The 14,137-nt window shown below is 33.4% G+C and overlaps 1 protein-coding gene across 1 annotated transcript; it reads left to right on the plus strand.

Moving 5' to 3' along the window:
- Positions 1 to 419: 419 nt before the first annotated feature.
- On the plus strand, positions 420 to 12,589 carry LOC134274101 (multifunctional procollagen lysine hydroxylase and glycosyltransferase LH3-like). Its single transcript, XM_062756351.1, has 20 exons — positions 420 to 705; positions 1,487 to 1,575; positions 1,887 to 2,023; positions 2,348 to 2,462; positions 2,548 to 2,599; positions 3,200 to 3,312; positions 3,687 to 3,750; positions 3,864 to 3,961; positions 4,086 to 4,187; positions 4,555 to 4,686; positions 6,498 to 6,619; positions 6,844 to 6,945; positions 7,085 to 7,210; positions 7,714 to 7,846; positions 9,808 to 9,921; positions 10,101 to 10,175; positions 10,274 to 10,378; positions 10,599 to 10,745; positions 10,978 to 11,106; positions 11,312 to 12,589. Exons 1-20 carry the CDS (start codon positions 618 to 620, stop codon positions 11,465 to 11,467), a joined length of 2,199 nt encoding a protein of 732 aa, XP_062612335.1. The 5' UTR covers positions 420 to 617; the 3' UTR covers positions 11,468 to 12,589.
- Positions 12,590 to 14,137: the final 1,548 nt, after the last annotated feature.

Raw genomic sequence — 14,137 nt, forward strand, 5'->3', positions numbered from 1 at the left:
AAAAATATTTTTCAAGTATCCTCTAGAAAATTCTGTTCAAATTGCTATTTGAAACAAATTTTTCATGCTTTATATCCTGAAGTTGTGCTGACTGATTTATAACACATCAGACATCCCAAAGCCCCGGGGCCCATCCCCTCCCCTCAATGTATATTCCAATCTTGGAGTCACGCTCTTCCGTACTATTTGTCAGATGAAATCATTTTACAATCAGGATATTGTGTAAATTAACATAAGGGGTTACATAGTTTATTGTTATTAAATATTCTTGTAACAGGAACAACTATGCAACATTCCAACTTGTATTACATATTTCCGGATCAGACACAAAGACCATTTGATTTTTATGTAGCAATCGTCTCTCGGTACTCCTCTAATACTTTAAATCCAATGCAAACCCTAGAGTACTTCCGAACGAACTTTCGGATTCCAAACAAATGCACATGTGGGTCAAAGTTGAAGTTGGAATATTCGGCTGTGGAGTGTGGTGTCAGGTTACATTGCTGGTGAAGCTAGTGGGTTGCCACATCATCGACTCCTAGGAACCGGGTTGGATTGAAGATATGTACAATGAATTAGAAAGGAAATAAAAAAGGAATACATCGATACGTTTTAACATGGAATATTTGAAGAAAATCTGTTTGTTTATCAACGCGCTTATCTTGATCTTGGGTTCTTATTCTGTGGCTTCCTTGGAAGATAACGGTGAGAATAATGGTCTACGTGACATAATGCATTGTTCGCGTATTTTGAATTTACCTGTTCTTCTTAAAGACAGTGGAAAGAAAGGCAGATTTTAGTTTTATGTTTGATGAAATCTTATTTTAAAAAATTATATACAATTTAGCCTCTTTGTTGAATGTTAATTTTGTATTTTGAGTTCCTTATATTAGAATTTTTTTTATCAAAAATGTGTGTAAGAGTTAGATCTATTTAATTATTAATATATGAGCTGATTCAGAACAATTAACTTCATTCATTCTAAGGAGTTGAAATGAATACTCAAGAACAGAGATGTTTTATTTTATGAAGTAAACTCTTTGTCTACAATTTTATGCTGAACACCGTGATGTTGATTATAATGAAAATATATTATTAAACCAACAACATAATTTGTAATACTAGGTGTACTACTTACAATGAAACACGTAATATTCATGGTTACTTGGGGTTGAGTCAAAATGCTAGCAGTCCAACAACACTGAAAAAGTCTTGGAAACTACTGCTTCAGGCAAAAGTTTCCCATGTCTTCAACTCAACTTCAGGAAAACTGACTGTATACCTAATTGTCAAAGAAATAAGTGTGCACTGTTTTTACATTCGGCACGATCCTGAGCTCAGATCAGAGATATTGCTGCTACTAGATGACATTTATAACAATCTTGTATTATGTTCATAGTTAAATTGTTATCAAATCAGACAAAGCAGAGTACTTTTAGATTCTACTTATTCTGGTGTTTACACTGTTGTTATTTATATTCAACAGAACTGAAGCTGATCACAATAGCTACAGATGTTACTGATGGACTTAGAAGATATCTGAGATCAACAAATAAATATGGTTTGGATGTGGAGGTACTTATCATGCTTATCCATCTTATATTATGTGAGATGTTAAATATTATAATTACAGTTTCACTGATATGTGAATGTGATGGAATATTAAATATTATTTTCGCCCTTTCAATTACAATTTTGCCCCGTTTTTTGATTGAAATATGTGAATGCATTGTATATTGTCTACGAAAATTTCCCTGTATACAGTAATTAGTGAAACAAGTCTTTGTTATTCCCATTACACTAAAAGCAAAGTTGATGACACCGCTGAAGGTTACTGCTATCTATCCTTTAAAATCATAAATGAGTCAATTCCTTTATTTCTTCAGGTTTTTGGGATGGGACAGGATTGGAGGGGTGGGGATGTAGCCAATCACGCTGGAGGGGGTCATAAGGTCAATATTCTAAGAAAAGAACTGGAGAAGTACAAGGACCGAGATGACCTCATTCTTATGTTTACAGACAGGTGAGCTCGAGTGCTGAGTTATTCCACTGAAATAAAATGATGTCTAGTTTATTCATAATCATTATTTTGATATTTGCAATGTGTGTACATATCTGATATCTGTAATCATAAATATGCCTTTTCGAAGTGTGACAAATAATGTGTATTGAATGAAATAATTTGCATTGAATGTTATTTATACATTAGGTACATGTATGTCTACATATTTTATAGCTGAAAATAGCATATGTTTTACACACTTTGGTAACACACTGCATTAGTTTTACAAGTATTATTAGTTTAGCTGAACAACAGCTGCGAGTCAAAGAAAGATTTTATTTTTAGCTATGATGTTGTCCTTACTGCTGGGAAGAAAGAAATTTTGGAGAAGTTCAAGAAATTTAATGCCCGGGTTGTATTTTCTGCCGAGGGATTCTGCTGGCCGGACCCATCCTTAGCTGTATGTCTGTCTGTTGAGGAATCTCTGATTGTTTCACAAAATTTCATTGAACAAAGATGAAATATAACAATTTTTTTTTTTTCAGAACTCATATCCTGATGTGAAGGAAAATGAAAAACGCTATCTGAATTCAGGAGGTGAGTATTGATACAGTGGAGCCTCATTTATCTAGACCCTTTGGTTCCCAGTCAATTTGTCCGGATATGCAAAGCATCCGGATATCTGAATCACCAATTAAACAAGACAAAATAACATTTAAAAAATTCCGTTCCGATGAAAAATCGTCCGGATACTGAAGCATTCGGATATCTGGCGTCCGGATATCTGAAGGTCCACTGTATATAATTTTTAAAAATGTATCAGATTAATGCAAGCAGTGAGATACATGTATAAAATGCATCAATTATCTCAAAATGTTTAATATATTTTTCATAATGTATGGAAGAAAACTTTACAATTGTTTCATGTTATATGAAAATTATTAATATTAAAGCTGCAAACAGAGAATTGCAATTTGTAATTAAATGAAAATCAACCAAAAATCCGAAAACTGAAAGCATTTAAAATTGTGGTTCCTATTGTCTTTCATTTATATGGAAGAGGAATTTTTAATAGCTCTAAGGTTTGCCCCAAAAAAGTAACAAAATGCAGTTGATTTTGTTAAATACATGTACAGCATGTCAGAATATTTACATACCGGTATATGCAATTAATATAATATTATACTGTGTTTACAGGATACATTGGTTATGCCAAGGATCTCTATGAGATAATCACCCACCGTGACATTAAGGATACAGACGATGACCAGCTGTATTTCACCAACATCTTCCTGGACAAGACACTGAGGGTGAGTCACCGGTCAGTTAACTGACCACTACATCAGCTACTGTGTGTAAATAAATCTATAAATAGGATGTACATGTTAATGAATGAATGTTACATCCTTATGAATGGTGAAATGGGTAATTGTACATGGTGCTAATAATAATTCAGTTTGTGTAATACAACTAATTTTCTCACTTATTTCAAGCTCATGAACATTTTTTTTATTAATTGAATGTTCATTCAGACACCTTGCCAAAGAAACACTTTGTAATTTCTGTTTGTCCCAAAATATGCATATTTGAAGAGTCAATTCCCATAAATTTATGTTGATTTGTGCAAATCAAGTGGGGACTTCTTTTTTTACCTTCATCACAGTACCTGGTATTTATATTTCAGAAAAAATGGAATATGAAGCTAGATGTAAAATCAGATCTCTTCCAAAACTTGAATGGAGCTTTAGGTAATGAAGAGTGGTTCCCAATCCCAAACAAAATTTCTTTGCTCTTTTCTTCAATTCACCTCTAATTACAAACTTCAGTTTTTTGACACTGATAGAGATTGTTTTCCTTTTAGATGATGTTACTATCAAGTTTAAGAGTGACCACAGCTTTGCATACAATGTTAAAACTGGTACCACTCCAATCGTGCTGCATGGAAATGGCCCCATAAAGGTAGACAACCAAATATTGGTTTAAACCATCTGTAAAACTATCAATGGAATATAGTAGGTTTCAAAAGAAGCATGACAAACTGGTAAATATTTAATTTTTGTAATGTTTATTCATCCTTTTTCAGCCCCAGTTTAACAGAATTGCCAATTATCTGGTGGATGGTTGGACCACACAGAGTGGCTGTATTTCCTGCAAGGAGGAAACTATTAGCATCAGAGATTTAAAAGTAAAAATGAATATGATTTCTTACATGTATTCCTTTTCCAAACATTTTTCAAAGTTTTTTTTAATTTAAAAGGTATTATTTCATTAAATTGCATGTTCTGACAACTTTTTAATCATATTTTTTTAATTATAATTGACCATTATTTACCTATACAGTAAAACTCGGTTATAACGAAGTCACAGGGACCTATGAAATTTTCGCTATATCCATTCGTTATAACGTTTTCATTAAATTTATAAAGCTGGGGATCCAATATGACTTCGCTATATCCGTAAATTCGCTATATCCGTGTTCGTACTAAACGAGTTTTGCTGTAACATGAATTGCATGTTAAAGCATTTTTTACATTTTATTTGGTATTTTGTAGGATGAAGAATTCCCATCTGTTTTATTGTCACTTTTCTTTGAACAACCAACACCATTTGCAGAAGAATTCCTGGAAAGAATAGCTCAACTGAAATATCCAAAGTCCAGAATGGACCTTTTCATTCATAACAATGTATGTTAATTTCAGTTATTCATATTTTTTGATCAGGAAATTAATAAATGTGAAAGTTGTTTGTCAGTTTGCAATCAATCCACAATTTTTATGCCCCGCCATGAATATTGCCGGGACATACAGTGTTTGTCATGTCCGTCTTCCGTCCTTCTGTCCTTCCGTCACACTTTGCGTTTAGCTCTGTTCAAAGCTAAGTTTCAAAGAAACTATCCAAGATATTTTCATCAAACTTCATATGCTGATAGATATTGATGAGAGCTATGCAACTGCATCAACATTTTTTGACTTTGACCTTTCATTTGACCTTGACCTCACTTTTCTTAAATTAGTGTTTAGCTCAGTTTTAAACATACCATTCAAGATGGTGTTATCAAACTTCACATGTGGATACAAACTTGCACGGATGATGCATCTAGGGATGAATACTACCAGACTTGCTTGGGATGCTGGATCTGACCTACATTTTCCAGATGAGTGACCAGATTGAAGTTTTTGGAGCAGGTCCATTCCTAAGGAACTATAAGACCTACCTGAACCAAACTTGCATGGATGATGCATCTAGGGATGGACACTACCAGACTTGCTTCGGATGCTGGATCTGACCTATATTTTCATTGCCAAGTAACTATAAGCCCTGCCTGAACCAAACTTGCATGGATGATGCATCTAGGGATGGACACTACCAGACTTGCTTCGGATGCTGGATCTGACCTATATTTTCATTCCCAAGTAACTATAAGCCCTGCCTGAACCAACTTGCATGGATGATGCATCTAGGGATGGACACTACCAGACTTGCTTTGGATGCTGGATCTGACCTATATTTTCATTGCCAAGTAACTATAAGCCCTACCTGAACCAAACTTGCATAGATGATGCATCTAGGGATGGACACTACCAGACTTGCTTCGGATGCTGGATCTGACCTATATTTTCATTGCCAAGTAACTATAAGCCCTACCTGAACCAAACTTGCATGGATGATGCATCTCCGGGATGGACACTACCAGACTTGCTTCGGATGCTGGATCTGACCTATATTTTCATTCCCAAGTAACTATAAGTCCTGCCTGAACCAAACTTGCATGGATGATGCATCTAGGGATGGACACTACCAGACTTGCTTTGGATGCTGGATCTGACCTATATTTTCATTGCCAAGTAACTATAAGCCCTACCTGAACCAAACTTGCATGGATGATGCATCTAGGGATGGACACTACCAGACTTGCTTCGGATGCTGGATCTCACCTATATTTTCATTGCCAAGTAACTATAAGCCCTACCTGAACCAAACTTGCATGGATGATGCATCTAGGGATGGACACTACCAGACTTGCTTCGGATGCTGGATCTGACCTATATTTTCATTGCCAAGTAACTATAAGCCCTACCTGAACCAAACTTGTATGGATGATGCATCTAGGGATGGACACTACCAGACTTGCTTCTGATGCTGGATCTGACCTACATTTTTATTCCCTAGTAACTATAAGCCCTACCTGAACCAAACTGATCAAATTTTATACACATACAAATTTTCATGTTGCTTTACTAATATATCCTCGGCGGGGCATTCATGTCCTATGGACATATTTCTAGTTAATTTTTGCAACTGAGGAAACATTCTCTACAAATTCAAAGCAAAATAAATGGTTTGTGGTAATTAATATTCACGAGTTAAAGTAGGTTGTGAACTCGCAAATATTTCTTGCAAGCAAATAGTACTTGGTTTACAGTATTAAATAAGAATCTATGTTACCTGTGTCCTGTTTTTAAGAATATAAGATAAGATTTATCTCGCTTGATAGGTGGAGTTCCACAATATTGATGTGGCTAATTTCCTGGAAAAGTACAATGACCTGTACAGATCTACCACCGTACTGATGCCATCTGATGGAGTCCATCAACCTGCTGCCAGAAATTGGGCCGTGTAAGAATTTATCTCGAAAAGTATATAACTTTAATGCATCATGTGTTTAAGATGTAATGTGTCAGCTGTAATCTAAAGGTTGGAGAATATGGCCCAGAAGAGTAAACTAAACTCTGCTGTTTTAATCCAGAAATAAATTATATGATCTTTATTTATGAAACTTGATTGACTTTATAATTAAATTAACAAGAGCTTTCAGATTCATATGTTTTATATTTTTACAGTGAGGTGTGTAAACAGAAGAATGACCAATATCTGTTTTCTGTGGATGCCTATGCTCAAATCAGTGACCCAGATACATTGATAGATCTCATAGAGCAGAACAGGTAATTTTAGGAAGATTTTTAAACATTAAAAAACTTTCTGATATTTTCATACAGGTATCCACTAATGCAATTTTTAGAAATACTAAACACTTGCAGAAAGTCATAAAAAGTCATTCATAACTATATTATGTATATTTAGGACTGTTTTGGCACCTATTTTGAGCCGCCCTTACAAACTGTGGTCCAATTTCTGGGGAGCTGTTGACAGAAATGGCTGGTATATGAGATCGGAGGACTACATAGACATTGTGGAAAAGAGGAAAATGTAAGCTTATGCATTGATGTGTGTTTTTCAAATGTTTGTCAAGATTTAAGATTTTGTATTTAATGAGGAAATAGTGAAATAATTAAAAAGAGTATTCTACAATAATTTCCGTCATAGATATAAAACAATTTCACATTTACATGTAGTTCTTTATAGAGAGTACATGCAATTACAAGTTACTTTTATTTCACAAGTAATCTTTGACTTGCAAGTGATTATTTACTTAGTATAATGATGATTAGAGTTAGGAATTACTTGATTAGTTATGTATTCCTATACAAGGAAGTCAGCATATTGTACAAGTTTTATGTTTACCCAGCACCAGTGCACATGTTTGAGAGAAAGTTAAATTGAGATTGACATTTCCTCCCACACCAGAATGTAAAGTTTGTGTATCAAACACCACATTGTCTTTCTTTCTTGACACCTTTAAAGCATTGAGGAATAAATATTGTATGATTGAAGATTTCTACATTGTACTACATGTATTACTGATGTTTCAGAGGATTGTGGAATGTTCCTTACATCACCGGGGCCTACCTCATTCATGGCTCCCTGATGAAAGACCTGAGGGATATTTATATGGATGAGGGTAAGGAGGCTGACATGGCCTTCTGTGGGGGACTCAGACAAAGGGTGCGTATTTTCTTGTACAATAAATTCAGATATTGTTTTTCTTCTTATTCAGTCATAAAATTACAGAATAGAAAGCTGAGTAGCTTCAGAAAGCACAAAGTGCCTATAAGGAACAAAAATTGATTCATTATACAGGTAAACTTCGGTATCTCGACATCGAATATGTCGACAACCTGGGATATGTCAACGTCTGTCCGCTGTCCCGGCATTACTTACTGTATAAATGATTTGCAAAAACTCTGTAATGTTTACTACCCCAATTATCTCGATGTATTTTCAGTCCCAAGAGCCAAATCTACCTGGTATATGTCGACATCGGGGCAATTTTCTACTCTACTTAATCTAATTGTTTGTCACCTGTTCGCTCGTCATGCACGGACGACTCTGTGTATCTCGACGTTGTCAGAAATTCACACCTTTCACACCCATGTTTTGACTACATACTATGGCAAGTCAAACGTTGCAATATTCGATCTTTTCCATTTGTATTGTATAATTTTATATTTGTATTGTATAATTTTTTATTTGTATTGTATAATTTTTCATTTGTATTCTATAATTTTTATTTGTATTCTATAATTTTGCATTTGTATTGTATAATTTTTCATTTGTATTGTACAATTTTTATTTGTATAAATTATACAATACAAATGATTTTTTACAATATAAATGAAAAATATACAATGCAAATGAAAAAGTATACAATGCAAATGAAAAATTATACAATACAAATGGAAAATATAGAATACAAATGAAAAATTTTACAATATAAATGATTTTTTTTACAATGCAAATGAAAATTATACAATACAAATGAAAAATTATGCAATACAAATGGAAAATTATATAAAGAATACAAATAAATATTATACAATACAAATGGAAAATTATAGAATACAAATAAAAATTATACAATACAAATGGAAAATTTTACAATACTAATGGAAAAGATCTAAATATAGAATACAAATGAAAAATTTTACAATATAAATGATTTTTTTACAATATAAATGAAAAATATACAATGCAAATGAAAAATTATACAATGCAAATGAAAAATTATAGAATACAAATGGAAAATTATACAATGCAAATGAAAATTATACAATACAAATGAAAAATTATGCAATACAAATGGAAAATTATAGAATACAAATAAATATTATACAATACAAATGGAAAATTATAGAATACAAATAAAAATTATACAATACAAATGGAAAATTTTACAATACTAATGGAAAAGACCTAATTTTGCAACGTTTGACTGCTTCTGTAGAAATGTGTTTGTAGAGGAATCCCAAGCACCCTCAGTGTCTCTGAGTGGTTAATTGTTTAATGTTCACCTTGTTAACCTGTTCAGCTTGGGGTAATATCATAGATAAATCTGCTTGATTCTGCGTAAATGTACAACCGTTTATTTATGTCGAAACCTAACATATTTTTAACATTTTGTTTAAAAAAAGTAGCTGATTTACAATGAATAATATTCACATTAAATTCAATTTTTCCGTATCATGGAAGTCGATTTTATATCGGTACGGTTTGGAGTTTATAGAGCACATTTCATATCCTGTTCTGATAAAGCAAGTTGTACGCGGAATGCTGGCTGCCAGTGGCTGGAAAACTTTTATTGGTAAAATTAGAAGATTTCCATTAAAAAGGGAAGCATTTCATAAATCAAATTTATGAATAATTTCTCAGATTTTCTATTTAATATAGAGGGATAGCTAAAACAAACAAGCTACAGTGTAGACGCGTATGTTTTACTAAGCAGTACGTAAATTAAAGACGTCGAGTCTCAACTCTGATATCTCAACACCTCGGATATCTCGACATTTCCCGATTGTCCCGCCAATGTCGAGATAACGAAGTTTACCTGTAAATGTAGTTTGTTATATTCACTATGTTAATAATCACTGTATGTGTGAATGCATTATAGGCATGTTCATTTCTTGCAGGGTATTTTTATGTATGCCACCAACAGAAAAATCCACGGCCATCTTGTGGAATTTGATGACATGGAGACTTCTCATCTACACAATGACCTCTATCAAATCTTTCAAAACCCCTACGTAAGCATTTCAGTTTACTATTTCACTGAAAACTGCAAAGTTCTTTGTAGGTCAACTAAAGGTTTTCAGACATTCTGTATTCAAGAAACTCTATACTGTTTCTAATCATAATTTCTTTTTTGCTTAAGAAACTTTAAAAAACACCTAAGATTTCTTATTATGAGTTAATTTTATTTCAGGATTGGGAACAGAAGTATATTCATGAAAATTATTCCAAAAGTCTGGAAGTTGAGAGTATCAAAGAATTGGTACAGGTACTGGTATATAAACCACAGTTGTACCAAAAAAAATATTTTAATACCATAAATCACCCACTTGTCTGATATCATTAACTATTTTAAACTCCTTTCAGCCCTGTCCAGATGTTTTCTGGTTCCCCATTGTGACCAACAGATTTGCTGATGAATTAGTGGCTGAAATGGAGCATGCTAATCAGTGGTCAGGTGGCAAAAATGAGGTAAATACTACAGCAATGTGATTCAGGTTAATAACAGTTCACGGACCCCATAGAAATTTAAAGAAAGATGTCTCTTCAAATTAATGCCCAGGAAACACTTTTTAGACAAAGTACAATCCTGTTTTCAAATCTGATTTTGTATTTTTAATTTAATTGCTTTTTCCATTCTGTTTATTTTTATAGTTTGTACGCATTTCCCTTTTTTCCATCCCATTTCTAGGATCCCCGCCTGGCTACAGGCTACGAGAATGTCCCCACCGTAGACACCCACATGAACCAGATAGGCCTGGAGAAGCAGTGGTTACAGTTCCTTAAGGTGTATATATCTCCTCTACAGGAGAAGGCATTCGCCGGATACCACAGCGATGTAAGTAGAATCAGATTTATCACACACAAAAATCAATCAGAAGAATAAAAGTCTGACAAAGTAAAAATTGTGTCAGCTATATTGAAAAGATTAGACAATATATAAAATAAAATGTTTAATTCTAAAAGCAGAACTTTATTTAAATATGATGTTTATTTTTCACTCAAGTTTTGGTATACAATGTGTATACACATTTTTGGAGCGTTTGTAAATGATTCTTTACTTTTTTCAGCCTCCCAGAGCAATAATGAACTTTGTGGTACGATACAGACCAAACGAGCAGGACAGATTACGTCCACATCATGACTCTTCAACCTTCACCATCAACATTGCTCTCAACACACCTAAAGTGGACTTTGAGGTCAGATTAATGTGTACTTACTGTATTGATCTGGTTAAAAAAAAAATTTTTGTCAGTGACTTGCATATCTCATATCCACCGATCTCTCAAAGTTTAATCTTAGTCTAGTTGGGAGGTAATAAGGTTTGGCTTTAGTTGTAAGAAATTCACAACTATCAGTACATGGGGTAGAGAAATAATAAGACCTTTTGATTTTACATTTTAGGGTGGCGGATGTCGCTTCATACGATACAAGTGCAGCGTGACAGCAACTCGAAAGGGATGGATGTTGATGCACCCTGGAAGACTAACACATTTCCATGAAGGCCTTGTTGTTACCAAAGGGACGCGGTATATCATGATTTCATTTGTCGATCCTTAATAAAATCCATTTTTTAAATGAGTCATTTTGTCATAATTCATCTGTAGTTTTGTACAGTGTGCTTGAGTGAACTAGTGACATGTAAATGTATGTTTTATACTGCTGAATAGGTAGATTTTGAGTGGATGATGTTAAAATGAGTTTAATTTTCCTTTTAATTACATCACAATGTATGGGAAAATATCTTACATGTATTTCTTACAAAGCGAATAACTTACTGCATATAAACTTGATACTCAAAATTTGATCATTGTTGAATCAGTATTTGTTTTAGACATTTTATAAAAACTGGCAGAAGTAATGTGATGAAAAATGATAAACAAGCAAATGTCCTCTTGAGAAATGGAAATCCGGAGAGAATGACAGTTGTAGGGTGGTTTTTGATTTATGAATGTATGTTTGAGATGCCTGTACAAGTGAATTTTTGCATTGATCTTCCCTTTTTATGCTGATCAATTTTATTTCAAGTAAAAATATGTATCATCTGGTGCTTTAATATCTTTATACATTGTGAAAAATTATTTGCTAGTATTTTAATTACGTATATGAATTAGATACTGACATAAGTTTTCAGTTAAATGTTTCAGACAGTGGAGCCTATTTCAGTGACGGCTTTAATTTAGTCGTAAGTTTTCAATATGCAAAGCTTTAAATTTGATTGTATATACTTGTATAACAACAACAGTTTTACTAAATGGTGTTGTCTAGTCATAAATACATATAATCTCAGAAAGAAACTTTTTTGAATGCATTTTGATATTGAAAGATAGTCCAAATTGCCTGTATCTCAGATTTTTTTTTAATGGATTTTGATGTTGAAAGATTGTCCAAAATTGCCTTAAAAGAAGGATGTATGTGAAATGTAAATATTTTTGCAGATCGTGTCATTATTTTTCTTGTTTTTAATAAAGCATATTTTATTTTTAGTAATACATGTACATCTGTTGAAAAGTAAAGATATCAGATCTGGGTTTTTTACCCTATAATGTTACATAAATTGTGATCATGTGTTTTACTTTGGTTAACACAAAATGAATCTCAAATGTGATATATCTAAAAACTGTCTTTCATGTTCTTTAACACGATAAAAGATGTCTGATGCTATTAAAAATTTAAACAAAATTGTATTTTAATTATTTCTGTAAAATTTTACCAAGATATTAGCAAGAAGATGATCTAGTTGGATTCATCTTTCAAATTAATTGCAACACATTAGGCTGAAGCATTATAATTATTTTTTATGCAATGAATGTGGCGGGGGCATATAGAGTTTGTCATGTTCCTCTTCTGCTCTTCCATCATTCCTTGTGTTTTAATAGCTTTGAACTTTTGAGTTTAAAGCTGCAATTTCAACGAAACTATTAAAAATATTAAACTGCTTATACATACTAGTTATGAGAGCTATCCAACTGCATCTACATTTCTTTCCTTTCCTTTGACCACACTTTTCTTGAATTTGTGTTTAGCTCAGCTTTTTAGCTCACCTGAGCCAAAGGCTCAAGTGAGCTTTTCTGATCACAATTTGTCCGTTGTCTGTTGTCGTCGTTGTAAACTTTTCACATTTTCGATTTCTTCTCAAGAACCGCTGGGCCAATTTCAACCAAACTTGCCACAAAGCATCCTTGGGTGAAGGGGATTCAAGTTTGTTCAAATGAAGGGCCAAGCCCTCATTCAAGGGGAGATAATTGGGAATTAATGAAAATTTGTCGGTATCTTTTAAAAATCTTCTTCTCAAGAACCACTGTGCCAGGAAAGATGAAACTTATGGGGAAAGATCGTCAGGTAGTGTAGATTCAAGTTTGTTCAAATCATGATCTCCAGGGGTAGGGCGGGGCCACAATGGCCAACCAAAGTTTTACATAGAAATGTATAGGAAAATTCTTTAAAAATCTTCTTCTCAAGAATAGCAAAGTCATAATTGATCATATTTATATGGAAGCATCCTCAGGAAGTAGAGTCAAGTTTGTTCAAATCATGACCCCCGGGGGTAGGGCGGGGCCAAATTGGCCAACCAAAGTTTTACATAGAAATAAATAGGAAACTTCTTTAAAAATCTTCTTCTTAAGAATAACAAAGCCATAATTGATCATACCTATATGGTAGCATCCTCAGGTAGTGTAGATTCAAGTTTGTTCAAAATCAAATCATGACCCCCAGGGGTAGGGCGGGGCCACAATGGCCAACCAAAATTTTACATAGAAATATTTAGGAAAATTCTTTAAAAATCTTCTTCTCAAGAATAACAAAGCCATAATTGATCATATTTATATGGAAGCATCCTCAGGTAGTGTAGATTCAAGTTTGTTCAAATCATGACCTCTGGAGGTAGGGCGGGGCCACAATGGCCAATCAAAGTTTTACATAGACATATTATAAGAAAATTCTTTAAAAATCATCTTATCAAGAATAGTTTATGAAGTTTATGAACTTATAATTTGATGAGAATTAAATGTCTACGTACTTCCAACTTTTTAAACTTCAATTTCAAAGACAATTTCAAAGACACTATAGACCCTTTTCCTATGAAGTATTTTGCCAAGAAGTTATTCTCCTTATAGCCACCATTTTGTATGGCAAAGTCGTGAATTTACTTCTTTGAGCAACCAATTTTAAATATGCATGCAAGAAATATATGGGGGAAAATATTTATAATCTTAAAATTATGAACTA

The sequence above is a fragment of the Saccostrea cucullata genome, unplaced genomic scaffold (genome assembly GCF_032062105.1).
Source record: "Saccostrea cucullata isolate Sc308-1 unplaced genomic scaffold, CSIRO_AGI_Scuc_v1 ctg537, whole genome shotgun sequence".
In the NCBI taxonomy this organism is placed as follows: Eukaryota; Metazoa; Mollusca; class Bivalvia; order Ostreida; family Ostreidae; genus Saccostrea; species Saccostrea cuccullata.

Bases quoted from the DNA above. Each gene is read 5' to 3' on its own strand.
- LOC134274101 (XM_062756351.1), top strand. From the start codon at position 618: ATGGAATATTTGAAGAAAATCTGTTTGTTTATCAACGCGCTTATCTTG. The intron at 10,176-10,273 runs GTACTGGTATAT...AACTCCTTTCAG, and splicing joins GTATCAAAGAATTGGTACAG to CCCTGTCCAGATGTTTTCTG. The intron at 11,107-11,311 runs GTCAGATTAATG...TTTACATTTTAG, and splicing joins CACCTAAAGTGGACTTTGAG to GGTGGCGGATGTCGCTTCAT.